A 27,390-nucleotide genomic window follows, 5' to 3' on the forward strand; every position below is an offset into this window, starting at 1 on the left:
CAGCACTCACAGAGGAAATGTTTGAACACTGCCATTCACTTGAGTTCATTGAGGTGCGATGGAAGATCACGCCAGTTAGGAAAAGGAGTCCATGTAAAGGCAAGAAAGAGATGGAAAGCAGTAGATGGGCATGAGACACGTTTAGAAAGAAATAATCAAGGGTAATGACCCCCCTATGGCCTTAGAATAATGGGAAATATGCATCATCACCAGATTGCAGGAGAGTCTGGTGTGAGGAGAAGCTATTGATTCTTGCACATTAACTGGTCTAACCTGACAGGTTTTTCAAGAGGCAGGTCACATGGTCTGGTATTCCCATCTCTTTCAGAATTTTCCACAGTTTATTGTGATCCACACAGTCAAAGGCTTTGGCATAGTCAATAAAGCAGAAAGAGATATTTTTTCTGGAACTCTCTTGCTTTTTCCATGATCCAGCAGATGTTGGCAATTTGATCTCTGGTTCATCTGCCTTTTCTAAAACCAGCTTGAACATCTGGAAGTTCACAGTTCACGTATTGCTGAAGCCTGGCTTGGAGAATTTTGAGCATTACTTTACTAGCGTGTGAGATAAGTGCAATTGTGCGATAGTTTGAGCATTCTTTGGCATTGCCTTTCTTTGGGATTGGAATGAGAACTGATCTTTTCAGTCCTGTGACCACTGCTGAGTTTTCCAAATTTGCTGGCATATTGAGTGCAGCCCTTTCACAGCATCATCTTCTAGGATTTGAAATAGCTTAACTGGAATTCCATCAACTCCACTAGCTTTGTTCGCAGTGATGCTTTCTAAGGCTCACTTGCCTTCATATTCCAGGATGTCTGGCTCTAGGTCAGTGATCACACCATCATGCTTATCTTGGTCATGAATATCTTTTTTGTACAGTTCTTCTGTGTATTCTTGCCACCTCTGCTTAATATCTTCTGCTTCTGGAAGCAACAGTTAGAACTGGACATGGAAACAACAGACTGGTTCCAAATAGGAAAAGGACTACGTCAAGACTATATATGGTCACCATGTTTATTTAACTTCTATGCAGAGTACATCATGAGAAACGCTGGGCTGGAAGAAGCACAAGCTGGAATCAAGATTGCTGGGAGAAATATTAATAAACTCAGATATGCAGATGACACCACCCTTATGGCAGAAAGTGAAGAGGAACTCAAAAGCCTCTTGATGAAAGTGAAAGAGGAGAGTGAAAAAGTTGGCTTAAAGCTCAATATTCAGAAAATGAAGATGGCATCTGGTCCCATCACTTCATGGGAAATAGATGGGGAAACAGTGGAAAACAGTGTCAGACTTTATTTCGGGGGCTCCAAAATCACTGCAGATGGTGATTGCAGCCATGAAATTAAAAGATGCTTACTCCTTGGAAGGAAAGTTATGACCAACCTAGATAGCATGTTCAAAAGCAGAGACAGTACTTTGCCAACAAAGGTCCATCTAGTCAAGGCTATAGTTTTTCCAGTGGTCATGTATGGATTTGAGAGTTGTACTGTGAAGAAAGCTGAGCGCTGAAGAATTAATGCTTTTGAACTGTGGTGTTGGAGAAGACTTCTTGAGAGTCCCTTGGACTGCAAGGCAATCCAACCAATCCATTCCAAAGGAGATCAGTCCCGGGTGTTCTTTGGAAGGACTGATGCTAAAGCTGAAACTCCAGTACTTTGGCCACCTCGTGCGAAGAGTTGACTCATTGGAAAAGACTCTGATGCTGGGAGGGATTGGGGGCAGGGGGAGAAGGGGACAACAGAGGATGAGATGGCTGGATGGCATCACCGACTCGATGGATGTGAGTTTGAGTGAACGCCGGGATTTGGTGATGGACAGGGAGGCCTGGCGTGTGCAACTCATGGGGTCACAAAGAGTTGGACACGACTGAGCGACTGAACTGAACTGAAGTTTCTCTGCCTGACACCATTCCCAAAAGTCATTAATTATGTGCTTCTTATTTTGATAACAATTACTATATAATACAGTTGCAACATTTTCTCTTAGAAATTTTTAAAACTGTAATATATTTATTGCGAAAACATCAAACTATATACCTCTATACTCTTTCCCTCACTCCGCTTTACACAGTAGTAAGTAGGTGACCATAAAAATGACTGTGCAAGCTGACATTGTACAAAGTGCTCTTAAGAGTCAATGGGAGCTATTAAAACTGTTTCATGGTCTTTAAAAATTCTGTCTAAACATTAAAGAATCATGTCTGCTATGTACGTGTGTTAAGTCGCTTCAGTTGTGTCTGACTCTGGGATCCCATGGACTGTAGTCCACCGGGCTCCGCTGTCCATGTGATTCTCCAGGCAAGAATACTGGAGTCAGCTGCCATCCCCTCCTCCAGGGCATCTTTCTGATCCAGGTATCAAACTGGCATCTCTTAGGTCTCTTGCATTGGCAGAGGTGTTCTTTACCACTACGGCCATCTGGGAAGCCTCAAAACTGTCATTTATAAATGTACAAGCAAACAAAAAATAGTAAAACTAATATTTATCTAGTACACTATAATTTAAAACTGGAAACCATTGAGAACTGAGTGCCATGTCTCTTGGTAAAACACATCTGAAATAGTACAAACAGTCCCTTCCTTCTTCTCATCATATATCTTACAATAAAGAGCAAGTATACCTTGGTGAATTGTCATACTTTTTTTCTAAGTTTGGATCAGCATCCAGCATTCTACTCTTGCAATGTTGTGAAATATCTCAGAAGGTCCCTGTAATATGAACATTTGTGCTGTCACCACCTTTTAGGCCTCTTCATCCTCACACCCACTTTCTTCATTTATGCCTTCATCAGATTCCTCTATGGAGAAGGCAATGGCAACCCACTCCCATACTCTTGCCTGGAAAATCCCATGGACAGAGGAGCCTGGTGGGCTGCAGTCCATGGGGTCGCTAAGAGTCGGACACGACTGAGCGACTTCACTCTCACTTTTCACTTTCATGCGTTGGAGAAGGAAATGGCAACCCACTCCAGTGTTCTTGCCTAGAGAATCCCAGGGACGGGGGAGCCTCGTGGGCTGCCGTCTATGGGGTCACACAGAGTCGGACATGACTGAAGTGACTTAGCAGCAGTAGATTCTTCTGACTGCGTACTTAAAGTCTCTCAAACGGCAGCAGTGTCAACATTCTCCCAATCAGCTGTTCTTCCACAACTCCATTCTTGTTTTGATTCCCCTTTCACTGTCCCTGTTATCACAGTTCATTGATTTGCTACATTTTCATTTTGGCTGGCTTTTTTGATACCCTCTTTGGATTATCCAATCGTGTAAAATGTCAGGGGACTTCCCTCGTGGTCCAGTGGTTAAGATACTGCCTGCCAATGCAGAGGACATGGGTTCAATTCCAAATCCAGGATTTGACTTCCAGTAGACCTTGAGCCTTATTATATATTCATTGTAATATATTAGCATATTCTAAATGACACACCCACAAGTGCCATGACTTTTTCTTGGTCATTACCAACCCAAATGCAAACCACAGACTTCCTTCCATTAGCATAAAACAGGGTTGACATCTTGTAAATGTAACAAAAAAGAATCATGTAGCATATACCATTCCTGTGTCTGAATTCTATCATTCAACATCATGGTTTTGAAATATATTCATTGTTGTATGTATCATCACATTCATGTTGCTGCATCACAGTTTAGTTGTCTGTTCTATGGCTCATGGCTATAGACCATGCTTGGCTTGAAGCTATTGTGAATACGGCTGCTATAAACATCTTTTTTACATGTCCTTTGCTAGGTTGATGTACTCAGTTTCTTTTTAATTAATTTAATTGGAGTTTGATTTACACCTAGGAGTGGAAATGCTGAGTCATAGAGTAGATATTTGTTTGTCTTTAGTAGATACTATAGTTTTCCAAAGTAGATGTATCAGTTTAAACTCTCACCAGTGGGACTTCCCTGGTGGTCCAGTGGTTAAAGTTCCACCTTGCAATGCAGGGGACATGGGTTTAATGCTTGGTTGGGGAACTAAGATTCCCACATACCTCACAGCAATTAAGTGTTCATTCCACAACTAGAGAGCCTGCATGCCTCATATGACACAGCAAAGATCTGGTATGCTACAACTAAGACCTGACACTGCCAAATAAATAAATAAATATTAAGAAAGAAAAACCTCCCACCAGCAATATGTGCAACTGATTGCTCTACAAGTTCTTCATACTTGTTTTTGTCATTAAAAGAAAATCTTAGACATCTGCTGAATTTGTAATGGTATATGTCATCATGGCTCTAATTTGCATTTTCCTAAAGATTGCCGTTTCTGAGCACATTTACATATGCCCATTATAAATTTGGATATAATTGTTTATGAAATGCTCACTTACGTTCTCTATCCTTTTTTAAAATTAAGCTATCAGCATTTTACCTAACGGTTTGTGAAAGTGTTAATCACTCAGTTGTGCCCAACTCTTTGCAATACATGGACTGCAGCCATTCAATCTCCTGTATCCATGGAATTCTCCAGGCAAGAATAGTAGAGTGGGTAGACATTCCCTTCTCCAGGGGATCTTCCCAACCCAGGGATCGAACCCAGGTCTCCTGCAATGCCAGCAGATTCTTTACTACTTGAGCACCGGGGAAGTTGGAGTTATTTTTATATTTTCTGGATACAATTCTTTTGTCAGATGTGTATATGGCAAATATTGTCTCCCATTCAGTGAATTCTCTTTTAATGTATCATTCTTTCTTGGTTCTCAGATCTTCACTTCTGGATTTATTTTCTTTCTTGAAGTACATCCTTTATATAGTTTTGTTCTGAGAAGTCAACTGATTGTAAGTCTTCCCTGTTTTTGTTTACTTGTAAAAGTTTCTTTATTCCTACTTTTAAAAATCATTGTTTCATGGATGTTAAGAGTGTCTCCCCCAGAACCCTTGCTTCCAGCTTCTCTTTTGGTCTTGGTAAAGTTTATTGTTTGCCCAGCCTTAACTTGGTAGCCATCTTCTCAAATTTCACTTATATCATCTGTTGGGAAATTGGGTTTTTTGTCCTTCTTGAGATATTCTGTACTTTAATGAGAACTGGTTTTATCTACTAATTCCAGAGAGTTCTCTGTATCACCTCTTTGAATATTGCCTTACCTCAGCCGAGCGCCAGTCTCCCAATTTCTCTTGTTCTAACTCTAATTAAATAAGTATTGTTGTTGTTTAGTCGCTAAGTTGTGTCCAACTCTTTTGAGACCCCATGGACTGTAGCCTGCCAGGCTCCTCTGTCCATGGGATTTTCAAGGGAAGAATATTGGAGTAGGTTGCCATTTCCTTCTCTATAATAAATATTATGCCTTCTAAAACTCATCTGAATGTCTTTTAATATCTCTTTTATACTTCATTTTGTCTTTTTTGTTGCATTTTGGGTGATGACTTAATTACTACTATCCCTACAACCTTCTCTCCTGTTGCGCCGTAACTGTTTTTCTAATATTTTAAATGTTTATTTTATATTCTTACAAGGACAAGAACATTAGCATAAGTTTCTGTTTCAGACTGTCAACCAATATACAAGACACATTAGGCTTACCCAGCATCAAGTTTGCATAGCTTAGTGAGGGGTAAAAAGCATGATGCAGAGCAGGAGAATCCTGGCAGTATCTCATGTGCACTGTCATAGCACTGGGATCAAGAAATGACAAAACACATTAAAAGTATGAGTCATATCAGCATAGGGAAGCTACAGAGACTAAAGACCCTCAGCTTGGTTACCTAAAGGGCATTCTTTGGTGTGGCTCCAGTACATTAGAGTATATAATATATATAATAAACAGAGTGTGTAATAAACTTCTACTTACCAAAGAAACTTAATAAAGTACACTTGATTCAGTCCAGACTATAATGCATTTTAAATTTTTCACAATTTATAAAGTTATAAGTAAAACAATCCAGTAGATGTCAGTAAACACTGTTTGTAGTTGAATGAATTTATTTCTTTTTCAGTTGTACAGTACAGTAGGTATTGAGTCTTTGTCAATATACTGTTCCCACAATACTTATAAAGAGTTTTAATTTTACACTCTTAATAAAATATTTGGGCTTCCCTGGTGGCTCAGTGTTAAAGAATCACCTATCAATGCAGGAACCACAGGAGATGGAGATTCAATTACTGGGTCAGGATCCCACTCCAGTATTCTTGCCAGAAAAGTCCCAAGGACAGAGAAGCCCAGTGGGCTAAATGGGGTTGCAGAAGATTCAGACATCATTGAGTGACTGTGCACACACACACATACATAATAAACAACTGTAGCAGTCATGGATATTGTGCTTAGATTTAAAAATAGTACAAGTCCTCTTAAAGTGAAAAAGTGAAAGTGAAGTCGCTCAGTTGATTCTGACTGTTCGCGACCCCACAGACTGTAGTCTGCCAGGCTCCTCCATCCTTGGGATTTCCCAGGCAAGAAGTTGCCATTTCGTTCTCCAGGGGATCTTCCCGACCCAGGGATTGAACCCAGGTCTCCCTCACTGCAGGCAGATTCTTTGCCATCTGAACCAGCAGGCAACTCTGCTCTGAGTAGGTCAAGTAATAAATAAAGTCTTCTAGGTCCGTTCTTTCTCCCAGTGGGTACCCTGATTCCACAGACCCTGCTAGCAGTCATGTCTTCATTTCTCAAGTTATAATCAAAACACATAGACATAGTGGCTCTTAAAGCCACAGCAATGGTCCTTTGGACTGTGGCAAAGGGCTCATGGAGTAGAAACAGCTGAACCAAATCCCTGAAAAACATCTTCACTTACTTCTGGCCAATATGGTGATCATAAAACAATATTGTATCTCAGTGTACTGGCAGAAGTCAATGCCACTCTCAAAGATTTCAGGATGACACATAGCATGTTAGATAGAAAAAAATTACTTGGGAGAAAAAGAAAATGGGAAGGAGACAGGAAGAACCAGGTGGGGTTGGGTTTGGGGTTCCACTATGAGGCAGTGTGGTCAGGGCAGGCATTTGTACGATGAAACCTGACGGAAGTGAGAGACTGGCCTGTATGGCTATCTGAGCAAAGAGCTTTTCCTGGTGGAAAGAAAGCAAAGGAAAAGGCCTGGAGGTAAGACTGCCCAGTCCTGTTGGATGAACAGTGAGGTGGCCAGCATGACTTAAGCACAGTGAGTGAGAGAACAAGAGGTCAGAGAAGTAACAGGAACAGATTTCGTAGGGCTTTGCAGATCATTTCAGGAATTTTGGGTTTTACTCTGAGTGAGGTGGGAAGCAACTGTGGTGTGAAATAATATGTTCTAATGAGTTCAGTCTTAGTACTGTGTTAAATGATGGTGATTGCAGCCATGAAATTAAAAGATACTTACTCCTTGGAAGGAAAGTTATGACCAACCTAGATAGCATATTCAAAAGCAAAGACATTACTTTGCCAACAAAGGTCCGTCTAGTCAAGGCTATGGTTTTTCCAGTGGTCATGTATGGATGTGAGAGTTGGACTGTGAAGAAAGCTGAGTGCCGAAGAACTGATGCTTTTGAACTGTGGTGTTGGAGAAGACTCTTGAGAGTCCCTTGGACTGCAAGGAGATCCAACCAGTCCATTCTAAAGGAGATCAGTCCTGGGTGTTCTTTGAAAGGACTGATGCTAAAGCTGAAACTCCAGTACTTTGGCTACCTCATGCGAAGAGTTGACTCATTGGAAAAGACTCTGATGCTGCGAGGGATTGGGGGCAGGAGGAGAAGGGGATGACAGAGGATGAGATGGCTGGATGGCATCACGGACTCAATGGACGTGAATTTGAGTGAACTCTGGGAGTTGGTGATGGACAGGGAGGCCTGGCGTGCTGCAATTCACGAGGTCGCAAAGAGTTGGACATGACTGAGCAACTGAACTGAACTGAAACAGGAAAGGTGAGAACGGTTACAAGGTTACTGCTGAAAACCAAGAAAAGATGATTGAAAGTGGGTCTCAGTGGTAGCAGTAGAAGCAGTAAAGAGTCAAACTGCAAATTTTTGATCATAAAACAGTTTTCATTCTCTTGGGCTTGAGTTTCTAGTATTCCAGACTTTTGGGATATATTTGGATTCTGACTCTTTCTTCCCAGGGGTTTTACATACCCTTTTCCTTTTAGAAGAAGGTTGTAACTTAGGCCTTTGGATAAACATTCAAAAGTCTCATTAATACTGACTTTGATCTTAAAACAAATACTTTTTATATTAAAGTCTTGGTTATAAAAACCAAACATGTCTCAAAGAACACCTTTCTTTCTTCATTTCTCACCCCCTTTCCATTCCCTTCCCCAGATTGTTTAATTCAGTTAGCAAGAAGGCAGCATTGATTATTGGAGGTCTTGGCATCTATCTATGCAGCCCCATCATACTGTGAAATTTGATCATTGTGCTCAGCACTATGGGCTTCCCAGATGGCTCAGTGATAAAGAAATGGCCTGCAATGCAAGAGCTGCAGGAGATGTGTGTTCTATCTCTGGGCGAAGATCCCTCGGATTAGGAAATGGCAACCCAGTCCAGTATTCTTGCTGGGTTAATCCTATGGACACAGAAACCTGTTGGGCAACAGTCTATGGGGTCTCCAAGAGTTAGACATGGCTGAGCTCAGGCCTATAGGTCCTTGGTTGTGGGTGGCAGAGTGAGGAGTAATTACCTCACTTCTCCTGGCTTCTTTAACACAGGTAAACATGTTTCAAGCATGTTTGTGTACTCGTGTCTGACTCTTTGTGACCCCATGGACTGTAGCCTGCCAGGCTCCTTTGTCCAGGGAATTTTCCTGGCCATGAATACTGAAGTGGGCTGCTATTTCCTACTCCAGAGGATCTCCCTGACCCAGGGATGGAACCTGTATCTCTTGCATCTCCTGTGTTGGCCGGTGGTCTTTACCGCAGTGCCACCTGGGATGTCAACCCAGGTAAACTTTTCCTTGAAGAACTGATTTCAATCCTAGTTAAAGAATATTTTATTTTTTACAAGATGATAGTTGTTAAACATGACAGAGAACATACACACATGCAAAACAAACTTTATTTTCAGTCTCCCAAAATCTTCCATAGGTGATCATGAAGTATATTACATCTTTCAAATTCAAGAAAGCCAGAAACACAGTACATAAAAGGACTTGCATTATTAGAAATGTTATATATGATTTCCACTAGATAGCTCTTGATGATTTACAACTGAACTAAGACATGCATTCTCTTGAATTTCTAATCAAAGAATTATACTTACTAAAAGTACAGACTTAACTGTTCTCATATAACATATAAAAATACTAACCATTATTATTTGAAAATTAACAAACTGGTTTGTGAGTTTCAAGAATTTGCCAAAGTTGTTGAGAAAGGATTCTCAGTGGACTTCAATAATCAAATGTGGGGACATAATCTTTTTAAAAGTTTTTGTTTTTATGTGCACAAACAATGAAAATACTTAAAAGTGAAGCATCAGAAAAATTCAGAAATCATAAATAACAAATATTACCATATCAAATCATACCCAATAATCCTTAGGGTACTGGAAATCAGGATCCATTTCCACTTAAAAAGGAAGAAAAAAAAGGTACAGAGAAGCAAGTTAAGTCAGAATATAAGCATTTATGAAAAATTTCTCATTGTAATTTTTTTTCTGTTGAAAAGTTGTTTCATGATTTGTCTTCATAAACTAGTACTAAAAGAGTGAATAATTTCTATACATAATATAAAATAATTAGGAGATATGAGATTACCTATATTTTTGTCTACAGCACGATCTATGCACCAAGTCCAAAGTTGGCAATTAAATTCCTGTATAATACCTGTATGGCTTCCCAGGTGGCTCAGTGCTCAAGAATCTGCCTGCCAATGCAGGAGATGCAGGAGACACGGGTTTGATCCCTGGATCGGGAAGATCCACTGAAGGAGTAAATGGCAAACCACCCCAGGAAAATTCTTGCTTGGAAAATTCCATGGCAGAGGAGCCTGGCAGGCTATAGTCTATGGGGTCACAAGAATTGAACAAAACAGCACACATGCATAATTCCTGTACAATTCTCTGTCATGTCATTTTGTTAGAGGCAAAACAATGTTGTCCCTGTATACTTACAACATAAATGATATATAAATGAATTGGCTTCCATACAATCCTAATAAACATGTATCTAAAGGGTTATCTAGTGTACAGTACCTAAATTAATAAAGCATATTATCAGGTCTTTGGTGATATTGCAGTAATGAACTCTGGTTATTAAGGCACAGGCGAAAAAGTTATGGGAACTTCCTGTAACTCACAGTGTTTTGACTGTCAAGTGTCAAACACATTTTTCACTATATGTTTCTAAAACTAAATGAAAATGTGAAGTTAAACTTATTTCCACAGCTCCAAGGGAATCACATAAGAAACCTGGTTATTTTATTTATTTATTAAAAATTTAAAAAATTTATTTATTTTTAATTAATTTATTTATTTTACTTTACAATATTGTATTGGTTTTGCCATATATTGACTTGAAACCTAGTTATTTTAGATCACTCTCATATAATTATTTTTTGTTATTTTTAACAATAATGATAACACTAAAAAATGGCAAAACAAATTCTAAGGAAAGTGAAGATATTTGGTGAGCTTTTATCCTATTTTAAAATTTTTCACTAAGAAACTAAAGTATAAAAGTAATTTTCAATTGCTTAATTGTCAGTAGTGGGAATAGAAACCACAAAAAAATGTGCACATTAAATAAACATGTCCCAAGAAACAATTAAAAAAATACATGTAGATTTTAGCACAGCAGAATAGACTGTGAATTTTATATCCTATGTTGCTCTTTAAGTTTTATCTGTTAAAACTTTTAATGTTGTCTTTGCCTTTGCAATGGCCCAGACTCCTTTCGGGGCTATTTTTTTCAGCTAGAAGGCTAGGTTTGCTTTTACATTGCAACATTTATGTTCACTGCCCAAGTGGCTTCTGTCACATCTCGTTATTTTTTATGTTCTTCAGTTTTGAAGATTTCTGTAAGAAAAAAAGATTAAGAGGGGTCCATCAGAAACATGTATTAGAAATAGTCAAGAAAGAAACTACTTGCTTTCAAGTACTGTTTGTAGGACACTCACCTGCCTGTAAATTTTTTGAGAACTGAGAACAAAATAAGAACCAAAACAAAACAAACAAAAAACCCCAAACTCCAGGAACTAACATTAACCCTTCAAAAACAAAGTAGATATTTCTGTGAGATAATACATTAAATTTGTTAAGTGTCTTTCAGTTTACAATGTGCTTTTCTTTGTGTTTTAGTTTATGCTTGTAAAAACTCTTTTATCTGGTAATGTAAAGCAAAAACCTGACTCCAAGGTGAAGTTAAGAGACTTGCCTAGCAATCACACAGCTAGTAAGAGGCTAGAGCTTGATTGTGCTCTAAAAAATGTCCAATTGCAGACCTATCACCTCAGCTGTGACACAGTGGCTATGCACTGGAGTTCAAATCTAGTGGAGGAGAAAAGGGTACCTATAATGTTAAATGAAAAAAGCCAACAGGTCTCAAGCAAAAGCTGTACAATCTCGAGTTTCTAATGAACATGTGCACAGACTTGACGTTAAGACATCATATACACCCATGGCTGATTCATGTCAATGTATGGCAAAAACCACTACAATATTGTAAAGTAACTAGCCTCCAATTAAAATAAATTAATTAATTTTTTTAAAAAAGACATCATGTCACATTCTCAAGGAAAGGAAGCTACCCTGCACTCTGTCTGTGTTCAGGGAAGATGGACGCTTCTTTTCATTATGGCTTTGTGGAGCATGGGGCATAAAAAAAAATTCTAATGGCGTGAACTATAATGGTCAAACAGGACAGAAAACTGATCATTTCTTTCACTTGTGCACTCCTCATTGCACTAATGATCTATTAGTAAGTGCTTAGCCTCGTGGACCTGGAGAGGAACTCTCTGAGGTTGTTGCCCCTGAGCGTTCATTAGCCTATGACTTCCTCCCTACCTCCCTTCCTGCCTCCCTTCTCCTCTGCTTCCTTCCTTTCTTCCTCCCTTCCTTCTTGCCTTCCTCTCTCCTCTCCTCCCTCTTCCTCTTCTTCCCTTCATTCCTTCTTTCTTCCTTCCTTTTCTACTACACACTGGCTCTATAACCTTAAGGAAGTTACTTAACCTTTGTGTACCTTATTTCCTCATCTTTGAAAACAAGGTCGGGGGAAGGGACAATAATGCCTATCTTACAGGGTTATGACAAAGATCAAATGAGTCAATAAATGTAAAAGTTTTATATTTTGCAATAAAGAGTTTTACTGTTTCATCAACTGTTACCTAGTTTTACTATCTGTGTAAAATATAAGGACAAAACATACAGTCTGTGATCTCTGAGGAGTTCACAGACTTACTGGAAAAAAAGAAAGGGGATGTCAAAGCAGAAAAAAGTGGAATTTCTCCACACATCATACTAATTCCCCTAACGGCCTAAATTTATTTTCTTCCATCAACTCCCCCTCAGTGCTAAGTGAGGCTGGGGGCTGGAAGGTGGGGTCGGATGAGAGAAAGATCGTCTAGACCCCATGCTCTCTTTGATTTCACTCTCCTCATCATCCACCATCCCCAACTGCTGCCTTTAGATTTTCATGTCTTCCTTTTATCACAAACAGCAATAAAACTACATACTGTGGAATATACATTATAGATAAAAGAACACAGGATTCTTAGGCAGTATGCCCAGATATAATCCCCACTTCCACCACAGACTATCTTTGTGACTTTATCTGCAAAAAGGAATAACAACCAAATTTCTCCCTGACAGCATAGCTTTTCCTAAGGGGAGAGGCTGGGGAGGGCAAATGAAACAGATACACTGCAGTACAGAGAAACAATCTGAAGAACTCGATCTGAATCCTGATTCTAAGATTTACTGGCTGTGTGTCTTGAGAAATCTCTGAATTCCATTTTCTTACAAGTGAGTAAGTTTTGGTAGCAATAAGAGAATCATAGCATTGAGGAAACATCAAATGCAATAACGGACCTGCAAGTGCTTTGTAAAATGTAAAGTGCAACAGAAATATTACTTGCTATTACTATCTCATAGTCACACAAACCTGTAGCTTGAAAGTTCAATCTGTCATCTTGACAGTTATTAGTCTTACTTTCCCTTGTCAATAAATTGATTTAAGATAGTACAGAGTTAAGCAGAAAAATGGGAGGGGAGGAATTAAAATAATTAAATTATCTCAATGTAAAATAATAGGATTTCAACAATCTTAGTTTTGGAAGGGACCTTATAAGTTGCCTCTCTCTGCCTGAATTAGCCCCTTCTTCCACCCAGGGCGGGGATCCCCTCAATGATGCCTGTGCTTTAATGGCCAGCTGAAGTTAAGACACAGCTGATTTCATGTTGAATAGAAACTTTATTCTTTATTGAATTAAGTTGCAAGAATTCTCAAAATGTGAAGGAACTGATTTTTCTGACAATTATTTAGGTTTTAAAATTCACATTGATTTAAAGCTATCAAACCTTTTGGCATTCATCGACCACTCCTTTGGAAAATGTCACCAAATTAATTTGGAGGTGATGTTTCTTACCTTGAATTGAATACTGACTATTTTTGAAAATTCATAATTACTTAGATGATGGTGTTAACTGGAGGCTGTGGAATCATGTACACTCAGTTCCTGAGAGTTCAAGCCAAATACTTCATCCACAGAAGAACAGAAACAGAATGAAGTTTTATTTTGTTTTGTTTTCCTCTCAAAAATGTGTTCTTCAATAGTCAGAATAGTTCTTCAATAGTCAACATCTATGTGAGAACAGATGACTGTTTAATCCACAAAATGAAGGTTTAAAAATATGTAAGATTAGTTGAGATATTTTTTGAATGAGAGTATTAAAGTCAAAGAAAATCTCCATTTCATCTGATTTTTGAGGAATCCAGTTCGGATATATCTAAAAATGCTTTCAGTTCAGTTCAGTTCAGTCACTCAGTAGTGTCCGACTCTTTGTGACACCATGAACTGCAGCACGCCAGGCCTCCCCGTCCATCACCAACTTTACATTCTCTTATAAAGCTGATTTTTCCCAAACAGTTAACTGAACCAAGGCTAGTCATGCCCTGAATTTTCCCTTTTGAGAACTTTGAGTGTCCTTTTCCTCAAACTGCTCAACCTTATGTTGAAAAGTAAAACTTGCAATAACCACATCTACCTGCTCTAAGAAGCACTTTTTTGTGAAACTTTCTAGAATCTCTTCCAAACATCTTCAACTGAATTTTCACCCATGTACCCTTCCTCTACTTACTTTCCTTTAGCATCTTTTGTCTAAGTTACTGGTTGAGAGGGAAAAAAGCAAATGATACAAATTTATTCTTCTTCTCATCTGTGGTGGTTACAAGATATTATGTCAGTTTTCAAAGATGAGACTTATACTCCTGGCAATTGTTTTTGCACGTTTGATAGTTGTCACACATAATCTGTCAAACAGAACAGGAGTCTGGGCTTCATTTCTCTATTCAAGAAATATTTATTGAGAACTGGCAGTAAGCCAGGAACTCTTTTAAATCTAAGGACAGAGCAAATGGATAAAAATTCCTATCCTCATGGAGCCCACATGTGGGGAAGATGGCCCATAATCAAAATAACGAAGCAAGGTGTGCAGCATGTGAGATGGCATAAAGGAGATCAGTAGACCCCTATGAAGAGATTACAATTTCAAATAAGGTGTTCATGAAAGGAATTGCCAAGAAGGTAATGGCTAAGGAAAGACCTAAATGAGACGAAGATAAAAGACATGCAGAAGGAAAAACACCAATACAGTATACTAACGCATATATATGGAATTTAGAAAGATGGTAACAATAACCCTGTGTACGAGACAGCAAAAGAGACACTGATGTATAGAACAGTCTTATGGACTCTGGGAGAGGGAGAGGGTGGGAAGATTTGGGAGAATGGCATTGAAACATGTAAAATATCATGTATGAAACGAGATGCCAGTCCAGGCTCGATGCACGATACTGGATGCTTGGGGCTAGTGCACTGGGACGACCCAGAGGGATGGTATGGGGAGGGAGGAAGGAAGAGGGTTCAGGATGGGGAACACATGTATACCTGTGGTGGATTCATTTTGATATTTGGCAAAACTAATACAATTATGTAAAGTTAAAAAAAAAAATCTCAAAAGACATGCAAATTTCTAGGGGAAAGACTATGCCACTTAGAGAAAATAGCCTGTGGTGTGTTGAGGATGGAGTACCCCTAGGGTTTCTGAGATGCAGCTGGGAGGCCAAGGTAGACAGAAGTGGAGAGATCCCTGGAGGATTCTGAAGAAAAGAGTTACATGATTAGATTAAGGTTTTAACACATTCACTCTGGCTGGCCTGTTGAGAATGGAGGATACTGAGGCAAGGGCAGAAGCAGATTGACTAGTTAGGAAGCTAATACAAGAATCCAGATGAAAGATGATGATGGCTTGGACAAAGTTGATGGCAGTGAACTAGGTGAAAAAACAAAAAAGATAAATTCTAGATACTGTTTGAGGATAAAGCCAATAGGAATTGCTGATGGAGTAGGTGAAGAGAAGGGGAGAAGTAGAGACAGGTTGTTCATAATTTTCCTACTGTATTACCTTTCAAAGTGTCGTCAGACCTCAGTATAACAATCACCTAAACACATGTTGCAATCAATTCAATTACCGTTCTTTCTTGAGAACTTCTGAATCAGACTCTCTAGAGCAGGGGTTAGCAAAGTTTCCTTCTAGAGGGCCAAATCGTAAAAATTTTAGGCTTTACATATGGTCTTGGTCAAAACTACTCAATTCTGCTGATACAGCACAAAAGCAGCTACAGACAATGTGCACGTGAAAAAGTGTGGCTCTGTTGCAGTAATACTTTATATAAAAATTGAAATTTGAATTTCAGGTAATTTTCATGTGTCAGAAAATATCTGATAAATATTTTATTTTAAATATGTATTTTATCTTAAATATCTTAAAATATTTTTAAGTGGTTGAAAAATAAAAAAGACAAATATTCTTAGCTTGAGGGCAGTACAATAACAGGCAATGGGATGCATATAACCCACCAGAGGTTGTCAACACTACTAGAGAGAAAAAATCCCAAGAATATGTATTTTTAACATGCTCATTAAATGACCATTTTATGTACAAGAACTTAGAGACTCACTGAGACAAATTTTCAAAGTTATCTGTTCCTTTTTGCTTTGCTTAATTTATTGGCCAAATTAAAGATGGGCCTTGTGAATAAAATAAAAAACAGAATTGATTGAAATAATAGGTAAAAGAAAGTCCTTTGCCAATAAGAAAAAAAAGGTTAGGAAAAAAAGGGAAAGGAAATTTAAAATGATAAGATTAGAAGTTATTAATAAGGAAAATTAGGAAATTGGGGAGAGGCTCAAAAGTTCATTATTTTTAAGAAAACTCTATAGTTTCAAAAAATGCATTTACCATTAAAAAGGATCAATTAATGATGTGCATATGACTCTATAAAGGTCAAAGGCAAAGATCAACATACAGATCCAATCCCTTGGTCTACCCAAGTTAAAATACTGTCACTGGTCATTAAGAAAAATATTACTTTGCCATGTGAAAGAATAGCACTTTTCTTTGCTCTGTGCACAGAACTCCCGTCTGCTGTAGGAGCCCTGTAGCAGGTCTCACTTATTATGAGTTTACATTGTGACATCTTTTTCCTATTTTATCACAGAAAATGATACACTTGCTTTAATTGGTTTTCTTTCTAGTGTTATACACAAATTATAAAACCATGTGGGGGAAACAATAAAAAAGTGAATATACTTAAACAGATTTGTTAATTGTAATCATACTACTGAAAGAGTGATCATCCTGGACTTAAAATAATTTATTTTGTTTCTTCATTTTGTATCTCTCAACTTTATCTCTACTTTGCTGCCACCGCCTTTGCTGACAATCTTCTTTGTCTCAAGACTTAATTCACCAAAACTTTGTTTCTGAGATGTAAGCAAGCAGAAACTGACAATTTTAGAGAAATAACTTTTAGTAAACTCAAACACAGTTTCCAACCTGAATAGATAGGTCTAAAACTATTAGCAAACACCTTTTAATTTTTTAAGAACTGACTTTTGAAAAAAAAAATAAGTTTATAAGTATCTAGTGAGCATTATGAAAAGTGTGAGTGGTGATGAGAAGAGAAAGGAAATGAAGAGTAAAGTTTCAAACAGGCCATCTCAATAAGGTGTCTTCATCTCATATGCCTAACACCTAAAGCTGAAAGATATATTTCTTCAAATCTCTAATAGATTAACATGTGACATGGTTACTATTATGCCACACCAGTCAATATGCAGTAGATGCTAAACAAAGACTATGGTAATACGAATAATTTTCTAGTGTCTACTCTCTGCCAGTCTCATTATATAATTTCATATGAGGCAGGCATTTTTATGTTTAGTTTTCAGATAAAGAAACCAAATCCCAAAGAAATTCAACATTCTTTGAATTAGAATTCAGTCTTGGGTCTGTCTGGTGGCAAAGCCTACACATTTCCTCTATACCCCACCATCTCGCAGAATGTTTCCCCAGTAGATAATGTTCCTACTGAGGCACAGTCTGAGGAGAGGATGAAGTGGAGAGAAAAGAAAACAAAAAGTTGAATTGCCTGGAGAACTGTTTTTTCCCTTTCAATATGGTATATAGTTTTGCTTTTATAATTAACATTCTGCTGATGAGATCTCCCATTGGTGAAGGCTGACAAGTCAGATTTTCCATGAAGAGCAAGCACTGCAGGAAATAAATTAATCTCTAGGGAAGAAGAGGGGCAAGGCTGTCAGTACTCACACAACTGCCTAATAGGAAATGATGTTTCAGAATTGTTCAAAGAAAGAAATGACTGTGGGTTCTCCTTCCAGGATATTCTTCAACATTTAAACCTTCCAAAAAGAGGGAAATATTAATAGGTTGCTATAAAAGGAAGAGCAGACTTATAATGTTTTACTTTAGGCTGTCAGTATTTCTAAACTGAAAACAGTATTCCCTGGAAATGTGAGATTTTCTACTGGTGTCATTATTTTGTTTATATTATGAAAAATCTGCACTGATGTTAAGTAGAAGGACAAAAGATATACCAGATTTTTGGATTATCAGTTTGAAATTATTCGCTATCTTAAACAATGATTTTCTTGTCGTTAGGAGTAAAAGTAATTATTGAGCTTAAAATTACATATTATCTAGAATAACAATGAATTATTGAAGTCTGCATTTAATAAAACTGAAAAACAAGGATATATTTTATTATTTCTAAAGTGCCTACCTTTAAATAACATATATTCAGTCATTCAGTCAAGGTCTTTAAAATGGAACCCTCACCTTATTTAATTCTCAAACAGTTTTATAGAGAAGTTCCTATGCTTTGATTCCCAACATATAAGTAAAATCTGAAGTTTAGAGTAAACATTAACATTGAATTAAAGCTCAGTATAAAGAATTCTTTATCTTCTTATAAATCCATTCTTTCTTTCTACCTTCTGCCATGACCTTAATGAAAAGCTTTTCCATGAAACTTGTTTCCTCTTATCTGTTTGATTTACCATAAGTTATGTTTCTAGATGTGGTGAATTGTTTCTAAGTGAATCTTAACTTAGAGATGAAAGTCTTAACTTATCATAGTGTCATGACTCTATGATATCAAAAAAGGCCGTCTAATCACATGCTTTTAGAACTGAAAGGACATCAAAATTACCTGGGGCATCTCATATTTTGATGAGGAAAATATAATTCAGAAAAATGGAATGCCCTGTGAAAGGCTGTGCAGCTAGCATGTACAGCACTGGACCTAGACCTTACTGTCCCTGCATTTTGTTTTCTGGCCCAGGGATCTTCTCACTACTTGACAAGTCTAACTAATGGAGGGTGAGTCGTGGCTTGGGTTTAATATAAAGATGTAGGATAATCAGAATATAGTTGGAGCTTCAAAAGCAAGGAAATTTCTAATTAGAGAATGTTGATCAGAAGAGTATAAAATTTACTCAATAGAGAACATTTACATAGGGTAAAACCAAATATATAAAGAGGAAAAAAGAAAACCGTTCTTCTGTTTAGCCAGTCAGATCACCAGAAGAAATCTCTGCAATTAATGTGTGACCTACACAATAACCAGATCCTTCTCACAACTATGTGATAATCCTCTGGTACCAAACAACTTTGCCCTGGGATGAAGGAAGCCACTTGCCCACGGTCATGTCCCCTTTCCAAAGGCAGCCAAACCCAATGATGGACTGAAGCGGGGGCCATGAAAACCTGGCCCCCTTGTCCTAACACAGACAACTCAGAAGAGCCACACCAGTTCCACAGTGCCCTGTGCCATCAGCTGAGGTCTTTCTTGTGACTCCATTATGATTTCACTTCTCTGTCTGTCCAGACCTGCTTTCATTCCTCAACCTATGTGCTGTTCCACAAAACACTTCTCAATAAACTTTCCATATGCAAGTCTACCCTGGAAACTGGATGTGAAATAAGTAGCTCAAAACAAACACTTGCACTTAACACATGTTATCTCTTCAAAAATAGTGCTGTCACTGATTAACCATGGAAACTGTGCTCTTCTTGAGCTACTGCAGCTGGGGTAAGGAGGTGGAGGGGTCCTTTAGGGAGGCTCAAGGCTTCCATGTCTCTGTAGGATCGCATTGCTTCAAAGATTCAGAGGATTCAGTGACACATCTCCAAAAGATTTCTAATCACTTTTCATGTACATAAGATTCATAGAGGCCATGAAATTCCCAAGAGGATAGAATTCTCAAAGGGAAATACTATGGATAGAAACTCAGAGACTATAAGAGACATATCAAGTGGTAAGAGCCAGGACTTTGCAAAATATACAGTCAGGAGGCAAAATTTTCCTTAGCTATCAACTCATAAATATGCAGACACTAATTATAATAGCCATAATTCAACTGGAGTGTATTATGTACTATACTAACTTTGGGCTTCTCAGGTGGTGCTAGTGGTAAAGAACCTGCCTGCCAATGCAAGAGACTTAAGAGATGCAGGTTCAGTCCCTGGGTTTGGAAGATCCCCTGGAGGAGAGCATGGCAATCCACTCCAGTATTCTTGCAGCTAGCATGTACAGCATGGGAAAATCCCACGGACAGAGGAGCCTGGCCAGCTACTGTCCATAGCATTGCAAATAGTCAGATACAACTGAAGCGGCTTAGCATGCAGACATACTAATTTTAACCTATTTTATCTAATGTAGTCATTGAAATAGCCTGTAGTATAGCACTATTATTAACCCAACTTTACAAATAAAGAGATAGAGATGTTAGCAAATTGTCTGTGGTACACAGCTGGTGAATGCAGTAGCCAACATTTAACGTTTAGTCTTAGGTTCAGAATCCAAAAGTTAACTACGTAATCATCCTACTTTCAGAGAACTGTTCTTTTGGTAATTTATGGACAAAACAATGTGCGGACTTAATAATGATGTTCCCTAAATAAGATATGGGCCTTGTCGAACAGCCAGAGCGAATCGAGGATCCAGAGAGGAGGGTCACCCTTGAGATCTGGTGTGGTATTTTCATCAGCTTCTTAAGTGAAGAGGAGCTGGGACTGACAGCACCGATCCTGTGGCAGAATTTCCTGTGCTCCCGGCCACAACAGAGCAAACTCTCATTACACTATGTGTTCAGCCATTTAGAGCGAATCTTCTAGTCGTCTGTAGTGAATTTCAAAATAAATAATTCCCTTCAGTATAATTATTAGATACAGATCTGAAATGGTTCCACTTCATCTAACTGAAAGAAGAAGGTCTGGGTGTCCAGAAGGAGCAAAACTGGAGAAGCAGCTCCCCTGTCTTAATAAGGTTTTGTTTGGTTTTGCTTTGTTTTCTCTGCAATACGCTGCAGAGACTCTAAAACTGCCATTCTCACCCGAAGAGAATTTAGGAAATGACTGACTTGTGTCTAAAATTTAAAAAGAGGAGAAAACTCAGAAGGAGTATGATTTGTCCATCCTGAACTATCAGGTAGTTAATGAATATTCACAGATGAGCTACTCATTCAAAGTACAGTAAATGTTAAGTATAGATCCAAAGGGGCTTCCCTGGTGGCTTAGATGGTAAAGAATCTCCTTGCAATACAGGACACCTGGGTTTGATACCTGCATTGGGAAGATCCCCTGGAGAAGGAGATGGCAATCCACTCCAGTATTCTTGCCTGGAGAATCCCATGGATAGAGAAGCCTGGTGGACTATAGTCCATGGGGTAGCAAGAGTTGGATACGTCTGAGCTATCAACACACACATAGATTAAAGAGCCTCTTTTTAATGAAGAAAATATATGAAGTTTCACAAAAGTGAATTTTGAAGAATTATATTTCTGCTTTACTTTTGTATTCTTATTATGGAACTGTCATACAATTATAATTCACAGTGAAGGTAGACTCTACAATTTATTGTAATTTCAAATGGGAAAGCAATTGCAAATATTGCCCAGACACATACTGTGTAGTTTTTAAATAAATTCTTGTTGAAATTAATGTAATAAAGCAGATTTCATTTTACTCTCTTGAGTAAAGTTAGTAAGTCTCACTTGCCTAGGACCATCACTTTAATTCCAGGTCCTCTTTTTTCTTAAACCATCACTAACAGGCAATAGGTTCAAAGCAGTCCCTACCCTGGTCTGTATCATACTCTGCACTGATTCATTCACAGCACAAACCTGGAACTCTCATATAGCATCCCAGGAAGATTCACATACAGGGGAAGATCAGATAATAAGTTTTCCAATGATTGAAACAAAAACTATGATCTCAGCAATTGTGTTATCTTGTACTTTTTAGGATCCATAATCTTAAGGAAAAAAATAGTTTCCGATGAATTAATAATAGCCTGAGACTCAGCACACTGCAGCCAATTTTCACTGCAGTAGTTGTTTCTTTTATAGTCACACTTGGTTAGTATTTGAAATTTGGAGGAATTGCAATATGCATGGTTTTCAAAGCCCTTTACAGAATTTCATTTTTATCATTCAGAAAGAGTCAATGAAAAGGTAATAAGAAAAGCTCTATGGGATATTTTTATAGGAGTGTCAGAAGCCAGTAAGTTAACTACATGAAAGAACCCAGATTGCACAGTCAGAGTTCGAGCAGAAACACTTCAGAGACTTTATATCTAGTATTTTGACTTTTACATGCCCTTGGAGGAAAAAAGAGTGCTGGCTACAAAATCAAATAAGGAGGGAAAAAGAACAAACCATATGCTTAAGCATAATTACAGTTTCAATTTTTCTACAAACGAAATGTGAAGTTTCAAAGATAAAGTGTAATAGAAATTGAGCTTCTTTGGTGTGTTTAAAAATATTGCCAAGAAAGAAAATTCTCATTTCCCTTGCTAACTTATCCCAGATTTCCACAATATGGAAGTTAGTCTGGGTAACTTAATTGAATGTTATCAACTTCTTGACAAGTCCATTTGTTCTTATTTTGCTTTTAGTAGAGATGAAAAATATCAGAACACTGTCTCTATAAACTAAACTATTATAATTCAAGTCTGCATTAGGCTACCCATCTGACACTTTCTAAAATTAAAAGCATCTCAATTATCTTGACCTCTTCTCAAGCTATTAATCCTTCTTGTTAAATCTAGCAAACATATAGCAATATTATTGTCATGATAATACAAGTAGTATTAGAATAAAAACACTTCCTTGGGCATGAAAATCATAAATGAGAAGAAAAATCTAACAACAGCAAACAATGAACAGATCTTTTGTCAATGTGAGTGTTTAATATTATGCTTCACTTAAAACTAAATTTCAGTGAGATTCACAGGTCCGGGCTGTTGCTTTGATCGAGTCATATATTCCAAACAAAATGGTAATAAGAATCTGTACATTTTGCCTTTGTCATAAAGGCAGTTAAAACCAGTATCACAGGCTTAACCAACTGGTGGTTGCATTGGTACCTGTTACTGCAGTTGCCGCAGTCTTTCTCTTCTCTTTCTCCAGATCAGCCAAATCATTTTGACAACCAGCTGGTACTTTTGAGTCCAGACCAGCTTGATTTGAGTACAGTTTCTTGGATCTGTCTACGTGGACACTCTGAAATGACACAAACCAGAGTGATTGATTTTACAAGTAAATTATCAGTCCAAAATAAATGCTACCCAGTGTATGACAAGGATACTTATCATATGGCGAGTTATTTCTGTATATCTGAAATCAAACAGTCCATATGTCAAAGTGGGTTACAGATTATATCTTCAACAATATACTTTGGTAATCTAGGTGTTGAATTTTTGAGGCAATCTAAGTGATTCAAGTAACAAGTCCTCTCAGACACAGAATATTATCTTCAAAACCCATTTGTGTACATTACTTTCTTATGAAGCTTATAAAATATTGTTTGCTTCATTTTTACTCTTAATAATTTAGTAATACAGACTTTCATTATATGTTACATAATTATTTATTGTATAATGAAGAACAGGTTTCACTTCTGTTATTATCTACACCTTTTATATTATAAAACTAATCACAATATTTACTTTAAAATAACCCACATTTTTATCAACATTATCCAAGTATGACAAAGCTCCTCTAGTCAATTTTAGAATGGTAATTCATCATAACAACGAATTATTAAAGTAAAACATCAATGGACTCTAAAACACATCTCACATATAAGAAATGTCATAGTGTCTGATGTTGCCCTGACATACTGTATGCTTCAAAAGAATCATCAGAGAGGAGCAAGCACTAAATTGAATTTTCAATTTAAATAAGAAATTGAATTTTCAGCACATTGCTCCTTACTGAAATTCAGATTAGAAGTCTTTCAGTTTGGATATGATTACAAAATATTCAGAGATTCATGGAGTCAAAGGTAGCCAATCAATTTTGCCCATCCACACTAGCCATTTTGGTTCACTAAAGAGTAGGATAATGAACAACTTTCCTTAGGTTTCTCTTATAGACTCTATACAGCATTAAATTCATTAAAACGTCATTAAAAGCTTGAATCAAAGGCTTTTAAAGTTTGGGAAGAGCCAATAAGGAAATTAGGGTCCATCATAATTAAACAATATGCCCAGATTAACAGAATGAACAGTGCCAAGCCTCAGGGATATGTCTCCCAACCCTTAGTCCAGTGCTCTTCCATCACTCATTGATCTATGTATTCACTCAATGGACCAGTTGTACCAATGGCCCCAATTCTTGCTCCTCTCTGTATCCATGTCCTTCCTGTATGATTTTGCACTGCCTTCTTACTCTGACTTTTGATTTGTCCATGTGACTTTTGCTAGACCAACAGGAAATTGACACATGTGACACAGTTGAAAATGCTTGCACAGTTGGTTTTACTCATTGGTGTCCTTCCCCTACATCATGAGAACATGCCCAGACTAGACTTCTGCAGGTTGAACAGGACAGAAATTAGAGTCAGGCTACCCCAGTAATCCTGGTTGAGACAACTAATGGCTAGAAGAGTCTTAAATACTTGGTCAAACCCAACCAGATCAGCTGAAACTAACTTAGGTCAGCTGCACTACAGAGCCTCATGAAAAATACGTTTTTATCTGGATGCCACTAAGTTTTTCTGATGAATGAACAGCATTGTGTGACAATAGATAACTGGTACATCCAACAACAATTTATATTTAGTATCCCAGATACTGGGAACATTGGGAGAATATAAACATAAATATGAATAGCCTCAGACTCTAAGTTGTTCAGTTATAATTTTTTAAACCAGTGATCCCCAACTTTTTTGTCACCAGGGGCTGGTTTCATGGGAGACAATTTTTCCATGGACCAGGGTGAGGGGGAGTGGTTTCAGGATGATTAAAGGGCATTACATTTATTGTGTGCTTTATTCCTATTATTATTACATCAGCTCCACCTCAGATCATCAGACATTAGATCCCGGAAGTTGGGGATCCATGTTTAGATCTCTGCCAACTATTTAAGCAGAGAATTAGAAGAGTACAGTAGAAGAGTACAGAAGCCATTTGTTGATAATTCTTAAATTCCTTCTTTTTTTTAAGAGCTCTGCTTTGTATTGAATGTGTTACTAAAGAGGTTTAGTCAAAAAGACCAAAGCTCTTGTCATCATCAGACTCTTCAGATTCTTCTATCTTTGCTTCTACCTCTTTCCCTCAGTAGGGGCAGCAGTGGTGGATGGGGCTGGACCTCCTTCTGGGTCTGGTCCACCAGGTCCTACGTTGTAGATGAGGTTCCTGACGCTGACACTGGCCAAAGCCTTTGCCAAAAAGCCTGGCCAATGTAATGACAAAAGATGGAATCCTGATGGTACTATGGGGACAACTCAAAAGATCAAAGCTTGAATATTGATATTTATTACCTAGAACTGTACTTGTTGATATTTATTAAGCCACTGTACTTGTTTATATTTGACTCATCCACAGCCCATAAAAGCTAAGTCCATCATTTGATATGAATTTTTAAAATTATTTTCAAGTGTGTAGTACCTCATAGCTTTGAAAAAAAATATTTTCCTGATTTTGAATTAGATACTTAGGAAAATATATTATTATCTCAAGTTATTAGATGAGTATTAAATCATGGTACTTATTACTGAGAAGTACTAAGAAGTAAATTAAGTTCAAAAGGAATGCAGTTTCCTGCTTTTTCATACCAAATTCAATTGATGACATTAAAACACTGAGGAGAAAATGTTATAAAAGTTCATGCAAATTATATAACTAATGTATATCCCAGACTTCAGAGAAGAATGAAGAATTTAAATAAAATTCTTAAGCCTGAAAGCTTAACATGAAAGGCTGAGGAAAGAAAATGAGCTCTTGATCAGAATGGTTCAATTATTACAAAAGCCTGGAGCTTCTTGGTGTAAACCTCTGGGCAGGTTGAACATTTTATATATCAGCATTTCAACAATTAAGAACCCCACTTTGCTAGAGACAGTACCCACATTTTGATCTCTTCTAGGGAAGCTCAGTGAAGCTTTCCAAGCTCTTCTTTGCTTTAGTTACTACAGCCAATGAAAAGGGAGGTACTCATCTCTTAAGCTACTAACCCTGCCATGACGTCCTCTAAACCCTGTTCACTTAGCCCTTCCCTCCAGGTCCCTGAGTCTTCAAACCACCCCCAGGTATTGATTTTGTGCTGCAGTAAAATTCCCATAATGCTCCATTTTTCAGTGCCAATTTCTCTTCATTGAGCACCAGTTCCCCACCCCACCCCACCCACCACCCACCCCCCACCCTCTACCTCTTGCTCTGCCCCGTGGCTTTCTCTCCTTCTTTCCTATCTCTCAAGTTCTTCCACTGTGCCCTCAGAACTTTGCTCCTTGTGACTCTGCTATTTCATTCATCTAGAATGTTCTTCACAAATGCTTCCTCATTAATTTTACTAAGTCTGGAGTTCCTACACAGTTTTCAACACCATGTAGTCTTTAGCTAGCAACATTTTTTCCAAGTCTCTGAGAAACTTGTACTTCTACTGAAATGCAATTTTCACAAATACAATTAAACAACAGTTAGTTAGCTTCATGTTTAATTAATATCTATCTTCTGATTAAAACAGAAATCCACTGAAAATAAAGATGATGTCTATACTATTTTTAGTCCTTATTTTGGCATTTAAATATAGTATTGAATAACTGTAAATTAAACAAAGAAATGCATGAATAAAATACAGACAATTTTTATGACTTTAAAAAAAAGAGGCCAGCTTATCAATGGCCAAGACACAGTCACATGTTCACATGTTAAGAGTGATAGCCACTCGCTCTTAATAGTAAAACTTATATAGTTGAAAGGCACACATATTTTAACTTCTTTTATCCATCAAAAAAACACATCACAAATCCTGTGCTTTTAAATGAACTTACTGTTGCAATCATTGCAAACACTATGTCATGTAACATCTCACATATTTCTCTGATTCACGTTAGATAGTCACTACCTATGGAAATTATAAATCAAATAATGGTGATGTCAGGGAAAGTGAGAACCTGAGAACTGAGTATGTATAAACAGTGGCCCCATATTCCCAAGGCATGAAATTGTGGCCTAACAATAATAGAAGAAATAAAACCCTCTGTTTGGCACTGCTGCAGTGATATCAAGCTTTTAACCTGAAGATCAAGTCCGAGAAAAATGAGAAAAATAAGATGTGTGCAAAGAATAGAGAGGAACGCAGATAAATCTGAACTGGCAGTCATTGGGCCTTTGTGACCACTCTATAGTACTTCAAAAACAGATCCTGTTCATTTTGTGTAACTTCCATTTAACTTGTCATTAGAAATGAGTCATTAGCATCCTGTCTGCTAATATAAAATGACTATTAAATTATTTGTCATGTTATTCTTGGCTTGCAGTTTAAATACTGCTTTTAGTGTTCCTGCTGAAAGCAATGATCCAATTACAAGATATTGGATATTTTTCTCATGCACAAAGAAAGGAGCAAATAAACATTGTCCCAAAAAAGTTAACTCAGATAGCCATGGAAAAAAAA

General features: G+C 37.6%; 1 protein-coding gene across 1 annotated transcript in view; it reads right to left on the reverse strand.

Moving 5' to 3' along the window:
- Positions 1 to 8,947: 8,947 nt before the first annotated feature.
- THEMIS (thymocyte selection associated) overlaps positions 8,948 to 27,390 on the reverse strand; it is a 198,144-nt gene continuing 179,701 nt past the window's right edge. The window contains exons 5-6 of the mRNA XM_061427928.1: positions 22,857 to 22,992; positions 8,948 to 10,924 (exon numbers count right to left, since the gene is read on the reverse strand). Coding sequence (XP_061283912.1) covers positions 10,893 to 10,924; positions 22,857 to 22,992 — 168 coding nt within the window. The 3' untranslated portion in view covers positions 8,948 to 10,892. The remainder of the gene's footprint in view (positions 10,925 to 22,856; positions 22,993 to 27,390) is intronic.

Source organism: Bos javanicus, chromosome 9, assembly GCF_032452875.1.
Source record: "Bos javanicus breed banteng chromosome 9, ARS-OSU_banteng_1.0, whole genome shotgun sequence".
Taxonomy (NCBI): Eukaryota; Metazoa; Chordata; class Mammalia; order Artiodactyla; family Bovidae; genus Bos; species Bos javanicus.